A 21,158-nucleotide genomic window follows, 5' to 3' on the forward strand; every position below is an offset into this window, starting at 1 on the left:
CTCCCTCAGGAATTTGCTTTGGCTGTTGGTTTGTGGGCATGCTCAGTTTCTCAGCCCAGATTACTAAACACACCCTCTATTCTCACAGCCAATGAAGAGATGGCATTGCTGGTTCCCATAGAAACTCTGCTCTAGCTGTCTGCTTCTATTTTTTTTCTTCTAATCTCCTCTCCTGAGTTCAGCTTAATCATTACAGAGCTCAAACAAAGTATAACTTTTAATCCCCAGTGAAAGCTGCTATTTGCTTTAAGAAAATGTGATGGTGCTGGCAAATAGAGGGAACTCCACCCAAACCGACTTAAGCTTTTTGAAAAGTAAACAATTTCAATCAACTTTGCAATGAACATCAATTAAAAAATATAAAAATATGCAGCTTTTTTTATAATTTGTAAAGTAATATGGTCTAGAATAGTTATCTAAGCCTGCCCTTCTCCCCTGATCTGGCTGGCTACTTTGAAACTCAAAAAACACAAAACTGTCCTCAGCCTGCAGCATCTAAATCTTAGTTACCCGCATGTGATGTCAATAAGGAAAGGAACATTGCAGTGCATTGCATTATGGGTAATGTAGTTCCTGCATGCTGTCTATGAGCTGCAGTGTTCTTTACAATTTACATCAAATCTAGGACCCAAAGTAAGGAAACAATATTTAAATTCAATAGAAGGCCTGTGACCCTCTATAGAAGAAAATAACACAATATGGAAAAGCAAAGTAGAGAACTACATTAACAATATACAGACACACATTACGTTTGGATCGTAGGAATACTTGTAGGAGGTTTAAAATAAGAATTTCCCAAGGCAAAAGGAAAAGGTTGGTTTTACAAATTTATTTACAAACAAGATAGTTTTTTTTGTCTTTTTACACATACAAACCGTTTTAAAATTGAGCAGTTTGCATTCCTTGATATGTCAACAGTTTTTACTCTCCCAATAAATATACAAGAAAAATGTAGTGTGGAGAGGCAGAAAGAAAGCCACATGTATATCAGCGCTAGAATGAGAATCATTGCCACAATTTTCTTGCATTAAAAACCAAATCCTCTGGCTATAAATAAATTAAAACATAAGCAAACGTAAAACTAGTGGAGATTCTAATTGTACTTTTTTTTTTAATCTGAATGAGGTTTTTTTTTTGTTTATACATTCTCAACAGACACATCCTGCAAAATATACCTCAAAGGACTTCGGATTTTGTTTGTTTTTTGAAAGAAATAACATTTCAAGCGTCAAAAAGAAAATCAAAAATTTCATAATAGCCTTGGAAAAGCAAACCGTCCTTACACATTAACTGTTTTAATCTAGTCAAGAATTGACTGAACTATTGACTTCCTTTAAAGATCCATATATATTTATGACTTACAAATAATTACTAATAGATTACGACAGAACATACACATATATAACATAAATGAATTCCAACTGGAAAAGCACAATGGAACAATGCCAATTACACATTGGGCCTAGCTTTATTATATATAAAGAAAAAAAAATCTTCATCTTTATTTCTATGAAGTGCTATTAAGTACCGTGCTGGAGGTGAAATAAGTTTTTAACAGCCAGCTGCTTGTGTCAGTTGCAGGGATAGAAGCTTTTCAGCACTTTCATATAAGGTGAGTCGTCGATCGGCTAAATGTATGGTACTTCCTCTCAAACAATGATGACAGGTTTACCAAGGACGGAGAAGGAACATGCTAAAAATGAAAAAAAAAAAAAAAAATAAAGTAAAATAAAACATCCACTCAAGGCAACAAGTGACCTACTGCGCAATTCTTTCGCCTTATATGAACAGGCAGTCTATAGCTGACAATAGGTCTATCATCTACCTGTAAAATACTTCTCCCTAAACTCCAAAGCTAAGCATCTCTCCCTCATCCATGCTAAATGTCCTATTATGTCATGTGGCCAGTGCTAAATGATGCACAACATTCTAATTAAACAGTGATAGCCCTAAGGCAGTGATCCCCAACCAGCGGTTCCTGAGCACCATTTTGCTCACCATCCCCTTGAGTGTTGCTCTCAGTTGCCTCAAAGTAGGTGCACATTTTTAAATTTCGTGTTTGGAGACAAGTTTTGGAGGCAAAGAGTTTTACGCCAAGACAGCAGCCCACATGGGGCTACCAAATAGCCAATATTTGGCATCCTTTTTTGGCATCCCTAAAACTTTTTTTGTTTGTGTGGCTCACCAACACTTGTGGCTTACATGTAAAAAAAGGTTGGAGATCTCTGTCCTAAGGGATCATCAACAGCAGAGTAAAACTAGTTATATTTAAGGAAAAGCTGCTTTGTAATCATTAAATGAATGGGTCATTAACCATCTCTATAATGCATATACATGCTTCCACATCAATATAAAAGAACATTTGCCTACTTTAGAAAAAATAAAGCTAAAAATCCCTAGGGGTATTAAACTGTTACACACCCATCCAGTGATTGAAATCGCTAACCTGCTATGGTGCCGCTGCCTGGGAATAGCAGACTCTGAAAAATGGTCCCAGGCAAGTGCATTTTATTTAATAAAACCATGGGTCACTAGACTGGGGAAGCAAGTCAGCAACTAGAATCACTGGGGCTGCCTAACAATTTGGCACTCCCTAGTGATGTTACCTTTCATTCTTTTATGTATCATTTATCATCTTGAACAGTTGTTGTATACAAGGTGTGCTTTGCCTTAAAGGTGCAAAATACTTGGGACTTGTGTTAAATATTTATTCTGCCTATTTTAAAATGAAAAAAGTGAATATCATAGTTTTGGTTTTTATTATAAATACGTGCTTCCTTAGCAGGGATTGTTTAAATTTTTTTGTTGACTTTTAAAGTAAAGTAGTCAACCAGATCAGCAAGAGAACAGGGACCATGCTTAAAGCGGACCCATCACCTTAAGAAATAATTTCAAATTGTTTTCTATTGTGTTTGGCAAGCAAAATAAACTTTACTTACACTATATAAATTATTGTAATCTTATTTTCTTCAGCCTTGGAATTCACAATTGTAGCAAGCAGGCAGGGGCCATTTTGTGGACACTTATCAAAGCTGGCATTGCATCCTGCCAATATCTTGTTTCTGTGCCAGTATGGGGGGACCTGATACCCATGTCCATGCACTGGTTACAAAATTAGATGGTGAGGAGGGAGGGGAATGTGAGGAGTGCAGCAACATCTAAGAAGTTCTGAATTGAAAGTGAAAGTAACTGTCTGCCCCACCTCTATGCCTAAGGCATAGAGGCGGGGCAGGCATTATATGATTGACAGCTGGGATTTTAAAATGCTTTTATAATAGGTATGGATGTGGTAATAAAAAATTATTTTGGGTTTCATGTTTAATTTGAAAAGGACTTTTATTATACAGCTTTTTATGTCTGGGTGACAGGTCCACTTTAAGGTAACTGTTCCAAATCATATTTCATTAAAATTCATGAAAAGGCTGCATATTTTGTAATTGATGCACAGTTCAAAGTTGCTAGAAATTATGTTTACTTTTCAAAAGCCTATTTGTGTTTGGAGTAACATAAGTTGATGAACTGCCCTCTTTTCCTAGCACAACTCCTTTTGAAGAACCAGGAAGTTACAAATTAAAGTAGTATCAATTTGTTTCATAATGCAAGCAGTAAGAAATTTCAGAATAAAAAAAAAAAAAATAGGCAAAAAATATTTTCACACAAGCCCTTTTAACTGAACAAGAGGGTATGTAGTCCTATCTTATTTAGCTATACATATGACATTCAACTAAAATGATGCAAAGGATCTAATATAAAATACAAAAATTTTAATCTTGCTTTTGGCAAAACACACCTGAAAAGCAGATTTAGGTTAAGCCATAAACCATTAAAATCTTTTAAAAGTTTACTGAACAGAGTCTGGCCGTCTGCTCCCAACAAACATTTTGTGACCCTTCGTGTGATAAAGACAAATCTTTCTTTCCAAGTTTAGGTGCATTATCACTAAGACTTCTTCAGAGATTATATAACATTTTCAAAAGATACACCAAAAAGACAATAGGTACAATGTGAATGACAGATGCATGTAGGGGTAAATCCTTGATCACCTAAAGGTATTTTCTAATTTTAGGAAGGGCACCTCTTTATACATGTAATGCATTAATCCTATGGCAAAATTCTTTTGAAAATGTTCTTTAGGTGCCCAAATTGCATGCGTGTTTTTTAAACTCACTAATGGACAGGTCATCTGAAAAAGCCACAACATGTAGTTGGTGTACTCACTCCATGAATAAGCAACTAGTGAAGGGAGAAAACAACTTGAATCAAACAGAATCCAAAAAATACCAACTGTTACCTGAACAGCTATTTAATACTATGATACATTATAATGGAGTGAGACAGGTTGCCCCTAAAGATGATTTAACTCAAAACCCTTGGAAAGAAAGACTGGAAAACTGGATAAGTTATACTTAAGTGGTTTAACACCCCAATGTGCAGGCAACTGTAAACTGTTCATTGGTGACAGAACTTGTGGAAAATTTACATTAGGCTCACATAACCTCATGCAGTTCAGAGCGCAGTCTCCCTTTTCATGCTCAAAGATTTCTTGACGCAGGGAGGGTCGGCGCCCTGTTGACTTTGGCCTGCACACCCTGATGTTCTAGTTTGTGGAACAACAAGGGTTTTGCAAAACTTCCCACTGAAAGGAGATAATGGAGGGCTGGACTGATTAGCTACCCCTTTTAGAGAATGTGTCAAGGGGCTGCTAGGGGAGCCTGGGCAAAGAACAGGACGGGATCTAGGGCTCCCATCAAGAGAATTGGATCGCTGAACACTAGGGTGTTTGCCTGGTCCATTAATGCTGAAGGTAGAGGAGGAACGAGATATCTATAAACAGGAATGAATGATAAGTTAAAAGAAAGCATGTTTACATACCAAGCCTGGATAAAAAAAAAATTAAATGTTTAGCAACTTAAAAAGTCATGAATGTTGTGTATTTTACAAATGTACAAAAAAAAATGGATTATCAGAGCATCTAATTATTTGAATGAAAATTATTTTTCGCAACCTGTCCTCCAGTCATTACCAAGTATTATACATATATTTAGAATTCTCTGTTGGCTGCTACTCACTGCCAGAGATGTGGTGCTTGGCATACGGCAGCTTGCAAAACCCTCACTACTTGGGCCAGGGCTTCGGCCATCTGCATTTTGTACCATCAGGGCCCTTTGAAGAGCTCTCTTGGGTGTTTTGGTGAACGAAAAGGCTCTTGTAACCTGGAAATAAAAGACACATTTATGAGCAAACTTCTAACTGTGGTTTAGTTCATATAAATTCAATATGTAAAGCGCCTTTGTGCCAGAAACAAATACATTACAGACATTGCTAATTATGTGCTTGAATAGTGTCGTTTATTTCAATGTGCCTGCAAACTCTTTCTACATATGAAAAAGTCCCAGTAACACCTGTTTTTTTTTAACATAATCCCTATCTTGCTTCACCTAGAGTTACATATTTGAATGCATTTTCTAGCTCTGCTGGAAGTTTCTAAACCTGGGTCCATGCAGCCCGAGTACCTTTGCTTGCTCTTCTCCTGCCGTAAACCAGAAGTGATCAGAGCTCAGAATGGATATAAGTACGCAGTGGAAATGTATGTTTATGAAGACTACTGACATGAAATTTACTCTACAGATGCCAATTGCTTAAGCTCCCCCACTAGAAAACTTTGAGGAGCGCTGACTTCTGGTTCAAAGCACAAGAGAAGATACAGATCTATTTAGTCTGCTTGGTACTTGATCAGGATATTTGAAATCTCCCAGCAGAGCTAGAATTTTTTGAAAATGTTTTGAAGCAGCTAAATAATGTAAAAAAAGGTAAAATTAGTCTATTAGAGCAGCATAGCAGTTCATAATGTATTAGAGGTTGGCGTTACTGATCCTTTAATCATCAATAGTTATAGTGGCAAAAGCTGCTAAAAGACATGGTTCACTTTCATGTGGTCTTATAATTGGCCATGTGATAGCACTTTTCATTCTATAACAAAATTCATAGTTAGTTGTTTTTTGGGCAATATCCTCGAGTCTTGGAGGATCCACATTGCTTTGAATTGATGTCATTTCAACCAGTGGTTTGTAGTGGATTACAAGCAAAGTAATTAAAAAAGAATAAACAAAAAACAGAGAATCTAGATAACTCTGTAACAATGGACTGTGTTACTGATCTTGTTTCGCAACAACATTTATAGCCCAGTCTAGTAGCAATTAACAAAAAAAAAAACCCTAAGGGCTCTGGCACACGGGGAAGATTAGTCGCCCGCGATTAACTCCCTGTTCGCGGGCGACTAATCTTCCCTGTGTGCCAGAGCCCTAAAATAGAGGGGATTACTGCACAGACCTCCATTAAATTATAAATGAGGATGTTAAAAAGGGGAGCCTTTTATTTTAATTTGAACCAACATGCATTTTCATTTTTTATACACAAGAGACCTTTTATGCTGAGTTTTACGCAGAGTTAGGTTTAAGACACTAAAAGCATGTCTTCTGCAGTACGTGCAAGACAGCAAGTGCTGTGCCTCCTCTTTGTGCAGCTTGCAATAACCACAATTGTGCCAGAGCACTCTCATTACATATAAGACAAGTAAGGATGTATTTAAAATAATTGCACATTGGTGGACTCCTACTGAGCAATCATCAACATCAAGGTGCACAGTGCTGGGTATTTGTGGAAGTATAATACTGACAATGAGAAACAGTGATGCAGCATTTAGGCCAGATTTATTTTCCTCCATTTTTATGGTGCCCAAGCACTGCACAATGAAATCACAGCTAAAACCCGCCTGCTTTCAGTGAATGACAGCAACCATTGTTTCAGGGCATATGGCTAACTGTGTAAGTGAAGTCTCACCATGATGATTAAATAAATTCTGCATAGCTGCTACTGCATGAAAGCGCTGGCAAGCTTGCAGAAATCAGTTACTACTTGAATACGAGATTGAAGAAGAAATTACATCTTTAATGAACAATAAAAATCAATTGCAGACAGACTCACTTTCTTAGAAGTTTTCTTTATGGCCCTTGATGCTCTACTTAATGTACTATCCACATCCTTTGTGCTCACTTCCAGTGAATCAGGGTCAGTAGAATAAATCAGATTTTCCTAGAAATAAAATCATGTAAATAAAGGACATATTGTCAAAAAATACAGGCAAAAAGGCAATATCTTTACAGACTGTTGCTAAACAGATTGGTGAGCAATAAAACAGTTGAGATGTGTTATTTAAACCTATACTGCCATCAAGTGGAGGCCTATAAAGGAATGCATTTGTGGGGACAGTTCTATTTACTCAGAAAACATTTAAGTCTCTCTGTTTTTGCAATCCAATCAGAAAAACAAAAGACTGCATTTACAGAAAAATTGGATACAGGGTAAATTTAAGACCAACTTATGTTAATCTTCCTTTATATTACAGTTTTGGAGAAGTGCCTTATACTCAGTGTATTACAGAAGGTGTTACAAAGTACAGTGATATGCTACAGAGCCATTATCCTCCCAGTTCATGAAGTGGCAGGTGTTGTTGGGATTGCACAAAAAGTAGACCCCCAGAACTCTGGGATACCTTTTCTAATGAGTGCTTTTCTCATTCTTTAGGCCTTATCTTATACACCCTGGTATGTAAAAGGAAAATGATATAAAGTTTTGCCAAAGAATTAAAACCTTTTAACAATGGCTTAGCAGAATGTTCAGAAAGTCTGTCCTACTAGCTGATTGGGTCTAAATAGTATAATAATAAAAACCCCTTTTCAGACTGGCTTGTAACTGGTAAATCACCATTTTTTTCTTACACAGAGGAGACATTATATTTGCTTATTTATGAATGTTAACCCTATAGTTAACCCTGCTCAGTGAGGCTACGATTTTATTAGTTACTTTTTAATCCTTATCTTCCCATGCAGACTATCTTTTATTCATATTCCTTGTCCTCTTGTTTGAACAACTGCTGGATTGCTAGGGTAAACTGCACCCTAGCAAACACTAAATAAAAATTGATAAAAATCAATTGCAGACACCATACTAAAACATAATTTAAAGGGGAACTACCCCTTAAAAGGCAAGGTAAGAACATAAAATAGCATGAAAAAAAATTAAAAGGGGTGGTTCACCTTTAAATAAACTTTTAGTATGTTAAAGAATGTCCTATTCATAGCAACTTTGAATTTGGTTTTCCTTTTTTAATTATTTGCCTCTCTCTCTGCTATATCCTTCCATCTTTCATTTGGTGGACACTGACCCAAGCAGCCAAAGAACCATAGCTCTGTGAGCTTACAGTTTTATTAAAATTGTTAATCTTCATTCCTAATAAATCCTTTATAAATTGTGTTGTGTTTAACAGGTTTCAACGTGGCAATGCCCTAACAAGATACGTAAGTTTAGTCTCGTATTTTGCTGTTGTGCTTTATTACATAACAGAAAACAGAAGACCTGATTTAAATATAGATATGAAATATGTTTTGTAACTTATGTTTGAGCAAGAAACAGACTGTTAACTCAACGGTTAAAATTGCGTATTTAGAATGATGTTCAGTGTGTTAAGGAACACAGTCATATTGATATAGCAGTAGGAGAGAACTTACAGCATCTGCTTTACAAATGGTGTTGGCTACATGCCGGCACAGCATCTTCAGCCAATCCACCTTAGGAAGCTCCTCTGTTGTCAGCTGGAAACTAAATAACTGGTTTGTCTGTTCTGTTGGAGGTCGCACTACCAATGCAAATGCATTATGACATTCTGCAAAATGTAACAGGATACATTACTATGGGTTATTAAGCTCATTTTGCAGACAGTTATTCAAGAAATAATTTTTTAATCAGTGTTCAGGTTATGCCTCTTATAAACAACGATTTAATAGAGGAATTTACACATTAATGAGATTTCACAAAGCCATAATCGAAATAAACAGAATAAATGGAACCGTGCACAGATATCAAAGTATCACCTTGCAGTGAAACATAGCTTTGTATTATTTCCAGAATAATGTGCATCAGATTAAGCGTTAATAACAAACTGTAGTATTATCAAGTTAACCTTTTAATGATTAAAGTAATTCTACTATGTGTCAAAATGATGATATGCTGCCTTCATTCAATGTCTAAAAAGTACTTAAGACGATACATTCCCAAATGTCGATTTTTGCAGGTAACATGTCTGCACAGAAGTTTGTGTCAGGGGCTTTGTCAGGAGAGGCGGCACAGAGATGCAGGAGCAGCACTGTATTTACAGCACTGACAGGATAAGGACTCATGTTCTACAAAGTGCATCTCCTCTACCTGCGACTTTTAAAAAATACTAACAAGAACATGGCCCAAAACATTTTTTTTTCAAAACACATCAGTTAATAGAGCTTCTCCAGCAGAAGCCTGCATTGAAATCTGTTATTTAAAAAGTGCACACAGATTTAATTTTGAAATTTCACACACGGAGCTAGCAAGTCTTCATTTCCCAAGTGCCCAAAGCCATGTGACTTGTGCTCTGATAAACTTCAATCACACTGCTGCACTGCAACTTGGAGTGATATCATCCCCTCCCTTTCCCCCAGCAGCTGATCAGCAGAATAGGAAGGTAGCAAGACAGGAGCTGCAGAATAGATTTGGGACAATTAAGGAAGAGTTAACCCCACATTTACTCTTCTCCCCCCTGCTCTCCCTAAACCAGGCATAGAGTGCTATTGTGGACACCTCAGTGTGTTACAGAGCAGTACCCCCTTTTTTTTTTTTTCTTTTAACTTTGATATATTTTAATGGTCAGTTAAAGGTTAAGTTTTAACTTGGTCCGAGTCTAAGAATCAATACAGCTGTGGGTGGTGCAATGTTTTGATCTTCTTTCTTTCGTTATTGCATTTATGTTTTTAATCATGAACACCCTCACGCACTAATTTTTTGTTTAAGTGTTGGTGCCCCATTTATATCTTCAATTTGGCCATAGATCTGGGACTTCTTCACTTACATGGGAGTAGGAGAAACAATAGGTCACCTGAAAGCAGTTCTAATGTGTAGCGCTGGCTCCTTCTGGAAACCACACCAATGTTACAACTTAAAAAATACATTTGTTTGTTTAAGAATAAAACTTTAAATGGTAGAGTGACTTTGCTATGTAAACAGCGTAATCTGGAAATGAAAAGTACAACATAACCATGACAGAATCCCTTTAACATATGAAAGAATTGGATCCCTTCTAAGTAACGGAGAAAATACAAAGTTACTGAAATAAATTATTAGTACAGGTACAACATTGATGCAGGGACTAGTGCAATTGGCCTTTGGGAGTCAGAAAGAAATTTTTTGCCCCTCTAAGGCAAATTGGAGATGGTCTCATGTGGGGTTTTTTTTCACCTTTCTCTGGACCAACTAGCAGTTAGGCAAGTTTCTATGCTATGCTATATTATAACAGAGAAAATGTACCACCACCTTTAAAAGTCATTTTAGTTGAAAGGCACAATGTACAAATATTCTACAGTTCAGTCTGTTGCCTGGAATAACACAACCAAATGGGTCATATGAAACCCCCACCATCCTTGCCAAGATTCCAGGGCAGAACTCAGAATCTATTTTTACATTTTAAACTGACCTTCAGTTTCTTTGATGTCAAGAACTTTTTTAATTTGTGAAAGAGGCATTAAATATATGTGTTTCAGGCATGCTTGGGGTCTTGTACCATGAGGACTCTTGAATGCACCTATACCCTTATGCCGTTTTCTTGCAATCTGGAAGAAAAAAAAACAAAGAACATACATACAATGAAACTTCAATATTTTGCGATATTTGAAATTGTAGCAGTAGAGTTAGAGCGTGTTGTGCGAGCGCAGGTTATCATTAATATCCTTATTTGGGAATCTAGAAGTGAACAGAAAAGGGAGCTTAAAAGCTACAAGCAGTATAGTAATTGGAGAAAATGAAAAAAAAAAAAATCAAGTACAGGTCCTTTTCAAAAAATTAGCATATTGTGATAAAGTTCATTATTTTCTGTAATGTACTGATAAACATTAGACTTTCATATATTTTAGATTCATTACACACAACTGAAGTAGTTCAAGCCTTTTCTTGTTTTAATATTGATGATTGTGGCATACAGCTCATGAAAACCCAAAATTCCTATCTCAAAAAATTAGCATATTTCATCCGCCCAATAAAAGAAAAGTGTTTTTAATACAAAAAAAGTCAACCTTCAAATAATTATGTTCAGTTATGCACTCAATACTTGGTCGGGAATCCTTTTGCAGAAATGACTGCTTCAATGCGGCGTGGCATGGAGGCAATCAGCCTGTGGCACTGCTGAGGTGTTATGGAGGCCCAGGATGCTTCAATAGCGGCCTTAAGCTCATCCAGAGTGTTGGGTCTTGTGTCTCTCAACTTCCTCTTCACAATATCCCACAGATTCTCTATGGGGTTCAGGTCAGGAGAGTTGGCAGGCCAATTGAGCACAGTAATACCATGGTCAGTAAACCATTTACCAGTGGTTTTGGCACTGTGAGCAGGTGCCAGGTCATGCTGAAAAATGAAATCTTCATCTCCATAAAGCTTTTCAGCAGATGGAAGCATGAAGTGCTCCAAAATCTCCTGATAGCTAGCTGCATTGACCCTGCCCTTGATAAAACACAGTGGACCAACACCAGCAGCTGACATGGCACCCCAGACCATCACTGACTGTGGGTACTTGACACTGGACTTCAGGCATTTTGGCATTTCCCTCTCCCCAGTCTTCCTCCAGACTCTGGCACCTTGATTTCCGAATGACATACTTTGGACCACTGAGCAACAGTCCAGTGCTACTTCTCTGTAGCCCAGGTCAGGCGCTTCTGCCGCTGTTTCTGGTTCAAAAGTGGCTTGACCTGGGGAATGCAGCACCTGTAGCCCATTTCCTGCACGCGCCTGTACACGGTGGCTCTGGATGTTTCTACTCCAGACTCAGTCCACTGCTTCCGCAGGTCCCCCAAGGTCTGGAATCGGTCCTTCTCCACAATCTTCCTCAGGGCCCAGTCACCTCTTCTCGTTGTGCAGCGTTTTCTGCCACACTTTTTCCTTCCCACAGACTTCCCACTGAGGTGCCTTGATACAGCACTCTGGGAACAGCCTATTTGTTCAGAAATTTCTTTTTGTGTCTTACCCTCTTGCTTGAGGGTGTCAATGATGGCCTTCTGGACAGCAGTCAGGTTGGCAGTCTTACCCATGATTGCGGTTTTGAGTAATGAACCAGGCTGGGAGTTTTTAAAAGCCTCAGGAATCTTTTGCAGGTTTTTAGAGTTAATTTGTTGATTCAGATGATTAGGTTAATAGCTCGTTTAGAGAACCTTTTCATGATATGCTAATTTTTTGAGATAGGAATTTTGGGTTTTCATGAGCTGTATGCCACAATCATCAATATTAAAACAAGAAAAGGCTTGAACTACTTCAGTTGTGTGTAATGAATCTAAAATATATGAAAGTCTAATGTTTATCAGTACATTACAGAAAATAATGAACTTTATCACAATATGCTAATTTTTTGAAAAGGACCTGTAATTGAGAATTTACATTTGTAAGCGCTTAAACTTGAGTGAGAACAAGTGTTTGCATGGGCATGTGTTTGCTTAGCTATGAATGAGAGACTGTACATCTTCTAGTATGGTAATGGAAGTCAGAGTGTGATTTAAGTACGTTTGAATCGTTTTAGTGTAGAAAATTCTGGTTATATAAATGAAGTTAGGGAATACAAATATGTACAATGAATGAGCATTTTAGACAGGCACTTAATGCAAATGTTCCCCACTTTCCTAATATGAAAAAGTAATAAATCTTTACTATTTCCTGCAGGGAAAAAAATGCTTGTTGTGTCTCTTCTATTTACTATTACCGTCGTAAATTTTTACACACACAAAAAGGTATATATTTCTATAAAAGTGCACAAAACACTTATGGCATCAATTTAATTTAAAAACAAAACAAAAAAAACACATTGAAAATCAGCAGATAAAGTTCACAGCATGTTCCATTCCAACATGCCCTATAACACTCATTTTAAGATTTTTATTTTTTTTTACCTCAAGGCAATCATTAAACAGGAAAAGTGTAACTTGTTCTCCTCGATCACAAAGATCTTCACCAAGTGCAATTGTTTCTACACGCTGCACTAAAATTCGGTGGGAAGATAACAGATTTGCCTAGAACAAAAAAAAAAAAAAAAAAAACTTATAAAATATATGTACTGCGTCTATCCCTAAATGTATGGGCCAGGATACAATGCCACACAGATAAATGAACATACAGATAATATACAAGGATCCTATTTAATGGGTATAGCCTGATTTGCCCTGTACTAAGCACAATTTAGGAAGAGGTTTGGTACCACTAAAATACACATGGATTATAAAAAAACACTATGTTCTCCTGGAATCATGAGTTCTAACCCCTGCATGTAGACTTTGATACTTACAGGACATCCATCCACTTCATAGACGACATCAAAAATCTGCTTTTGCCCTTCAGTCTTCCTTTTATCTTCATTAATGTGCCTGGAGATAAGGGACAGTTAAATGAATTCAGTTACCATAGAATGCTGCCAAATGACATTCAGGCAGGTTTATGGAAGCCCAAGCATTAGACCACCGTGATCTCAGAGAACCATAGCAGTCGACATGTCCATTTACATCCATTTTAAATGAGCAGAAATGCAATGCCCATGATACTTCACAAGCACTTCTCAGGAAAGGGGAACTAAGCTTTTACAAACAATTCCTAGCTAAGAGCAGCAGCATCTGCAGGTCTGCCCCACAGAGCCCAACGCTTAAAGCTTTTACTTACATCATGACTTCTTTTAATGATTCAATTGCTTTTTCCAACATTACTTTGTCTGGGTTATCATCTGCTGTGTGCTTTTTGAGATCTACAAAAACAGAAAAGTTTCAAGTTACTTTCAAAGACTGAACAGAGCAAATCGCCAGCAATTCTATGCAAAACATTATCTTTTCAGAAAACTGGCCAAATAGTTTAGATGTAAACTTGTACTTAAAGGGGCAATATACTCTTTTGTTCAACATGAGTGCAATGAATAGGTTTTTAGCCTATTGTTTTAGTCACAAAAAATCTGTTTTTTGTTGTTCTTAAGCTGAAAAGGGACATTTAGGGTACTGGCACACTGGCAGCTTAGTCACCCCCAACAAATCTTTGCTACTGTGGGCAACTAATCTCCCTGAAATGCTTTCCATCCAGCAATAAATTGACTTGCCGGTGGGAAAACATACACAGCACTTTGTTTTTCTGAAGTAGCCTCTTGAGGAAACTTTGGTCGAAAATGAAGCATCACATGTGTTTTTCCCACTGGCGATTTACTTTATTGGTGGTTAAAAGGCATACGCAGAAAACCAGTTGCAGCTATAGCTGAGATTTAACATGGTTGACTAATCTCCTGGTGTGCCAGTACCATTAAGGTCCCCTGTGTTTGGTCCTTGCAAGGTGAATATTGGTAATCTAATTATGTACCTTTTTAGTAATAAAAATATAAGAACAGATGAATAATCAATTTACCATTCAGAAGAAGTGCAACACTTGGTAACCGTTGAACAGGTCTGATAAGGAGCTCGACTAAAGTTTGTCGTCCACATTCTGGCTTTGACTGGTTGATCTAGAAGCATAATACCAGTTATACTTATTATTATAGACTTAATACGAATAAAGTCACGTTATGGTGTTCTCAATTGTAAAAAAAACAAACAATGGGGTTATCAAACTTGCATTTCAGAAAACAAAACTTAGTACAAGTAGTGGGGCGAAAGAGGTGAGAACTTTTAAAAGAAGCGCTCTCAAGTTTATTGGGGGGTCCTTTGTAATGATCAAAAACTTCTTGTGCTAATCAAGGAAGGTTACAGAGCAAGGGATTTTGAGGCTCTTAAATACCTTCCCACCCATTCAGTCACTGACTCATGCTACTAATGAATAGTTCATGCGATTACCTGACACTTTTGGCCTACTCTTAGGAGATCTCCATTCACCCAGCCTTGTCCCATCTGTTTACTTACATCTCTTTATTATGATTTTGTAGGGTGCATATTGCAGAAGGTACACATTTTCCCCAAGCAACATATACTGCATTAATCTTTCTAATTATTATTTATCCATGATTTGGCTTGAATCACTGCAAAAGGATAAAGTAAAAATCCATGGATTGTTCTTCAATCAGACTATGCTTACCGTTCCCCAGGGGACAACATACATAAAAATTCCTTTTAGCCCCAAGAAATTCTGAACTGACTTTCATTGCTAATGCACTTAGATAACCATCACACTAAAAACACATTTCGATCCACCAGGGACAACGACCATCCTGACGAAGGTCCCTGGTGGATGGAAACGCGCACATACGAGCATGGAATAATACATTTTTGACTTTTTTTGATTTGCCATCTTGCTGTGAGGGCTTTCAACTTTGTGGAGACATTTGTGTTAGACATTTTTTAAAAGCATCACAAGAATTTAAGATTTAGAAAACATTTGCATAAAATGCACACATACCTTTAAAAAAGCGTGAAATCTCGGTTTCTGCTTTTCACATTTTATAATCATTTCCTTGCTCATTTCAAAGAAGTTGACAAAAGGTGGATATATTTTCACCAGATCTTTAGACTAAAGACACAAAAGGTATTTCTTTAACACATTAAGCAAAACAACTGTGTAAGATGCAAGATGCCTATTCTAGCTTACTACTTACTTAAATGCAGCATACACCTATAGTGTAACTCTGATATGGGGATCTGACAAAATATTTGACAAACTAAGTATTCAGATATATATATTTTTTTTTTTTTAAGACAAAAACCTATAAACACTGAGCATAGTGTAAAAAGGTCAGTAAGCAAAAACATTGTAAAAAGAATTAATTTTCAAATAAACTTACATAGGTGAGGATAATATCCCCAATACTTTTACTTTCGGCCCAGTCAATCATAAGTTTTTCCAGGTCTCCCTAGAAAAAATAAATAAATAAATAAATAATGGTTAAAGATCATGAGAATGTCAAGTATTAAATTTTAGAAAAGAGGCTTTGAGGAGTTTATGTTGATCTTTTCACATATTTAATATCCTAAAGCACTATAATATAGCACTCTATAGACCATGATATTATGAATGGCCGCTGAGTCAGTTATTAACTGAGCAATGATTTCCCCCGATTCATCTACAAAAATTATTTTGGCTAAAATTGTATGCGGTTTTATGGCATCATCTAATTGAGTATTCTGCTGCAGTCACTAATTATCTGGCTGAAACTATGGTAGCAAATATGACTGTGGGATACTGCCTCTGAAGTCTCCTGCAGGACTTCTAGAGAAGAGAACCAGAGTGGTTCAGTAGCCAGAATGATATATACCGTGTACTTATCTGACATTGATCATGAATGTGTTGGTTTAAAACCAAGTCTAGTTTGGCTTAAGCTCAGCTGTTGACAGTCTGTTGAAAATGCATATATTTTATTTAAAGTATAACCTTTATATTAGTGTGGACATCAAGAATATCTGGGATACTGCCAAATATTGTTTTGATCTCTTCTGGAGCAAGAATTGGCCCTCCTAGTTGTCCCTCTTTCTCCAACGGAAGTTGAAAAAGCTGTCAAAGCAACAAAGACCTGTTATTATAAATGTACATTAAAATTTGCTGTGGACTGGCAGATTTTTACATTCTGTCAGTGCAGAATGTACACTGACATTCTTTTTACAAGTGTCAGATGGTCATATAATTTTTAGGATAAAAAAAGTATTCAAAATTACCTGTACAATTGTAGTTAGAATGTCAACATAATTACTCTCAGTTTGATACAGTTCCATAGCAACTTGCCACCTTGCTGATTGCTGAGGAACAGGAGTAGATATTTTTGAAGGCTTTGAAATTTTTGGTGTATCTAGAAAAGATAAAGGCAAATTAAAAGGTACCAGTGATGTGGTAGTTTTTTTTTGTTTTTTTTTTATAAAAACAATAAAAAGACAATGGTTTTCCTCAAACGAATACTATTGAAGTTATTTTACTGTATATACCTGTACATTCTCACATATACACTCAAAGGCAGTAAAATAAAAATAGATTGTACAGGTATTGCTTCACAACCACTTAAAGGGATAGTTTGCTTTTGAATTTTAGTATAATTTAGCTAGTGATTAAGACAATTGCAATTAGTCTTGGAATTTCAGCAGCTATCTGGTTGCTGTGGTACAATTTACCTTAGCAACCAGGCAGTGGTTAGAATTAGAGATTGGTATGAGAAATGCAGAGCAAGTTTTTGTCCACCATGGTCAGTGAAGCAATTCTAAAATCTGGAAAAAGGCAGGAGGAAAACTTGAAAAAAAAAAAACCTACAGAATAACAAATAAGATCAATTGATAAGTTGCTTAGAAAAGGATATTCTATAACATACTTAAATGTTAACTATTTTTTAGGCTAAAAAGTAATAGATCCCACAAGCAAAACTTCTTTACTCATTAAGCAAATATCAAAGGTAGTTGGGTATAAAGTAAAGGCAGTAAGAATCAAGGCGAGAGTACCATTCTGAGCTGAAGAGTTCAAACACATGTAAAAAAAATTGTTCTGTTTGCCCCAGACTTTTCTTTTTCATTTAAATTCAAATATATATCTACCTTAGAACAATTTTCATGCTACACAATAGCAAGTTTGAGCACAATCTTCCTGAATTACAGCTACTCGTTCTGCATTCATTGATGAGCTCCTATTCTTAAGTGTAAATACACTTGAAGACGCATTACTAAACTCTGTAGATGTCTATTTGATATTCATAAACTAATGTTTTGCTACATTCTCAAAATGAACGAAATAACAGGAGAAATCCATTTCGCAAATAAGAAATGTGCTTTGAGAAAATATTACCTCTAGCTTGTAATAACAATAACAATAATGCAGCAACACTTGTTTCTTTTGTTAAGATGCAAATATCTAGCTTCAGTGCTTGCTTACTTCATTAGTGTATATATAGAAGTATAATCTATGACAATTATCAGTTTCTGTTGCTGTGATGTAGAAGAATCAGTCAGCATATAACTTATTTGCATATCTGCTTTGTCTTTTCCACATATTTTTCTTGAACTCTACATTACTCTGTTGTGTTACACGCCTTAATATTGGTATACTACTCACTGCACAAGTTAAAAAGAAAAGCTTTCAGAATGTATACATATATCAAATTAAAAGGAATATTTCTGTATCGTTATTGGTAGACTGAATTCCTGAACATTTTGTACTGCTAGTATTCTGTGATTATAGTAACATACAATGTATATTATCCAGAGAGGATGTACAAGATGCATCTTAACAGGGATTCATTTACTTAAAATATTAGTACCTGAAAAAGATTTTCCCGACTCAGGGGTATTTGAAATATCTAGCAGTGAGCCTATAGAAAGGGAATGTTCAGCTGAAGGACGTTTTCGAGGAGGAAAAGGTGTGAGATCTGTCTCCCTGGTTAATTGAGCAAGCGTATCTTTTAAGCGACGTTTTTTTCGGTTGCTGCTTGGAGTATTCAAGGAGAGCAGAGAGACAGATTTTTTGAGAGCTGGACTATCATTCTGCAAAAAAAAAAAAAAAAAAAAAAAAAAAAGAACCTGTTAAGTATTGTTCAAGACTTGTTTTGCTTACCAGTTTACAACATCTCAACAAGAAAAATACCTTTTCAAACAGGTACATTGTTTCTCCTGCTCTGGCATCCATTTGGATACTTCCCCAAAACCACTATTATGAAAAAAAAAATAAAAATGATTACTTGCTAGACAGATGAAAATCACTGTAGGGTGTTCAGGTGCTGAAAATGCTGCTGCATACCTCTTGCTTTACCACGTACAGTTTCTTAGGTGGTTCAAACGGTAACTCTTTCACAGAATTTTCTTCAACAACCAGATGAGTGCATTTCTCATCTCCAACAGATAAAAATGTTCCCCCTAATATATTAGAAAATGAGAAGGTTAACTTTGGGTTTTTTTCATTTTATTATAATGTTTTTCTAACATTATTTGTAATTTTTAAACTAAGGGGGGTTGAGGAGGGTTTTGGGAAGAGGTAAGGAAAAGTTACAGTAGTACTGGTACAGCAGACTTGACAGTCAGTACATATAAAGCAAGAAGGGTGCAGAACTGATCATTACCTACTATCCCTTTGTCAAACACACACATCTATTATATTCAAAGCATGCACAATAGATTTCTAATTTATGGCCTTGACATATTAATTAGCCTATAGCAATTGCCCATTGCCAGTTTTCTCACATTTTACCATACTTCTTAGGACAGCCCCCAGATGTGTATGTTATTTGGATGAGAAGGAGAATGGACCTCATTATTCTTAACTGGATGTCTCCCAAGTCCCTTAAACTTGAGGTATGGCTAAGAATTATACCTTTCCTAGCCTTAAAGAAGAGGGTACTCCACAGATCTAGCTGTAAGTTGTATAGGATCACTTATCAACTAACCCTAGAAAGCACACTTCTGGATACAGGATCCTAAGGAAACCTATTTTGTCTTGAACGAGCCCATAACCCCCATGCCCTACATCACTGCTTCAGCATCAGTGGAAGATGACAACCACAGGAAACAGAGGATTCAAGAGACAACAGCTTCAGATATAATAAAAATTAAAAAAAAAAAAAAAAAAAAAAAGCACATGGTAAGTTTTCAAACAAGCACTGGACTTTATGTTCCAATTCATATTCTGATTCTGTTAAAAGGAGCATTTGAAGCCACTGAACTATCGATGCTGACTTTCCACAGTTCAAGAATGACAGCACTGACAGCCAATGAGAGTGGCAGACCTGTCAGTTAAATGAATTCAATCCTGACCTCAGAGGCTAGGTAGGATAGAAGCAGCTGCAAGTTGGACACTATGATAACAGGAATATTTTTAAAAACTGTACAACATTTTTAATACATTATATTTAGTGACTAATTAAATGATAGTTCCCCTTTCAACTTCTCCTATATACTCCAAAGCCTAATTTCACTTGCAATCCTTAATGCCAGCAAGAAAAATGCTGATTAAACAGATGCCATGAAAGTGCATTGATTTTAAAAGGGAATCAATATACAACATGTTTACCTTGCATTTCAGTCATTTCTTCCATGCTGACTCTGTCTTCATCAGAAAAACCCAGAAAACTTAATATGCAGTCTTGGAACGGAGGAACCTTAAATTTACTTTTGAACTCTTCATTTGTTGCACTGAATTCACTGACAAAAACAAACAATAAAAGTGATTTTTAAAAAAATGAATATAGAAAATGCAAGAACACAGTGCTGATCTGCTCAACATATTTAAATGCATGAAAAAAAAATTTCTCAGAAAAAATAATGAATGTACAAGGTAATATCTGCACAGGCTGAGGCAAATACAGCACAAGTCGCAAAACCAGCTGCAAGAAATATATCTGTATTTTTATCGGTTTCGGCAAAAAGGAGAAAAACAGTCGCAAGACTCAAAATGTAGTTAGGTTTGCAAAAAGTCCTAAATAGAAATAGGCATACATAATTAATTCTAGTCAAGGATAAAAAAAAATTACCAGGAGCCAGGACCGTAAAATCACTGAAAGTTCAGTGAAAAACTGTGTGCATTTTGCACTGAAAGATGGCGGAACTCAACACAATGGAAAACTAAAGGGAAACAATACAAATGGCAACAATTGTCTAGTCTCTGAACAGAAAAAAGAAGTTGGGTGGGTTCTACATGAATTAAGTCAGGGGAAGATAAAGCCTTCTTAATGTGTACTTCAAATTCCAAAATACAGAAGACAACTTTATCCCAAACTACATGAGTTATAATCCCCATAACAGGATATAATACATAACTACTTATGCTGAACTAAAAATGACAAAACAAAAAAAAAAGCCACTTACAGTTCATTCCTTTTCTCCCAAGCTTGGATAATCCAGTCAGCCTTCATTATAGGAGTTCCAAGACTAACTGCAACCTAGACAGAAAAATACCAAATATGGAAAAGCGTGACTCTTTGTAATCAATATTTTGTGTATGAAATATTTTTTCCCTGCAACCAGGTAACAGTTTGGAAGTCAGAATGAAAGATTGGTAGAGACCAAACTTTAAAAAATAAGATTGAGCTGTTTTTTTTTTTTTTTTTTTTTTTTTAACTTGACAGGTTACTGACCCTAACGTCCTGAAAGCAATATTATTTGCAGTCTGTGAAAAGGCAGAAT

The 21,158-nt window shown here is 36.3% G+C and overlaps 1 protein-coding gene across 8 annotated transcripts in view; it reads right to left on the reverse strand.

Annotated features, from left to right (window-relative positions):
* Window positions 1–814: 814 nt before the first annotated feature.
* Window positions 815–21,158, reverse strand: part of ect2 (epithelial cell transforming 2) — a 32,112-nt gene continuing 11,768 nt past the window's right edge. For 3 of the 8 annotated variants that reach the window (XM_012962667.3, XM_012962663.3, XM_031901485.1), the window contains 19 exons: window positions 20,841–20,914; window positions 20,047–20,177; window positions 18,781–18,896; window positions 18,628–18,690; window positions 18,305–18,527; window positions 16,725–16,855; window positions 16,444–16,563; window positions 15,857–15,925; window positions 15,475–15,585; window positions 14,491–14,587; window positions 13,768–13,849; window positions 13,400–13,478; window positions 13,008–13,127; window positions 10,559–10,694; window positions 8,568–8,722; window positions 6,985–7,092; window positions 5,070–5,213; window positions 4,497–4,824; window positions 1,680–1,693 (listed from right to left, as the gene is read on the reverse strand). In XM_012962667.3, coding sequence (XP_012818121.1) covers window positions 4,507–4,824; window positions 5,070–5,213; window positions 6,985–7,092; window positions 8,568–8,722; window positions 10,559–10,694; window positions 13,008–13,127; window positions 13,400–13,478; window positions 13,768–13,849; window positions 14,491–14,587; window positions 15,475–15,585; window positions 15,857–15,925; window positions 16,444–16,563; window positions 16,725–16,855; window positions 18,305–18,527; window positions 18,628–18,690; window positions 18,781–18,896; window positions 20,047–20,177; window positions 20,841–20,914 — 2,277 coding nt within the window. In that variant the 3' untranslated portion in view covers window positions 1,680–1,693; window positions 4,497–4,506. Of the gene's footprint in view, window positions 1,694–4,168; window positions 4,234–4,480; window positions 4,825–5,069; window positions 5,214–6,984; window positions 7,093–8,567; window positions 8,723–10,558; window positions 10,695–13,007; window positions 13,128–13,399; window positions 13,479–13,767; window positions 13,850–14,490; window positions 14,588–15,474; window positions 15,586–15,856; window positions 15,926–16,443; window positions 16,564–16,724; window positions 16,856–18,304; window positions 18,528–18,627; window positions 18,691–18,780; window positions 18,897–20,046; window positions 20,178–20,840; window positions 20,915–21,158 lie in introns of all 8 variants that reach the window. The other 5 variants (XM_012962665.3, XM_012962664.3, XM_012962669.3 and 2 more) reach the window with 5 other exon arrangements.

This window comes from Xenopus tropicalis, chromosome 5 (assembly GCF_000004195.4).
Source record: "Xenopus tropicalis strain Nigerian chromosome 5, UCB_Xtro_10.0, whole genome shotgun sequence".
NCBI lineage: Eukaryota > Metazoa > Chordata > Amphibia > Anura > Pipidae > Xenopus > Xenopus tropicalis.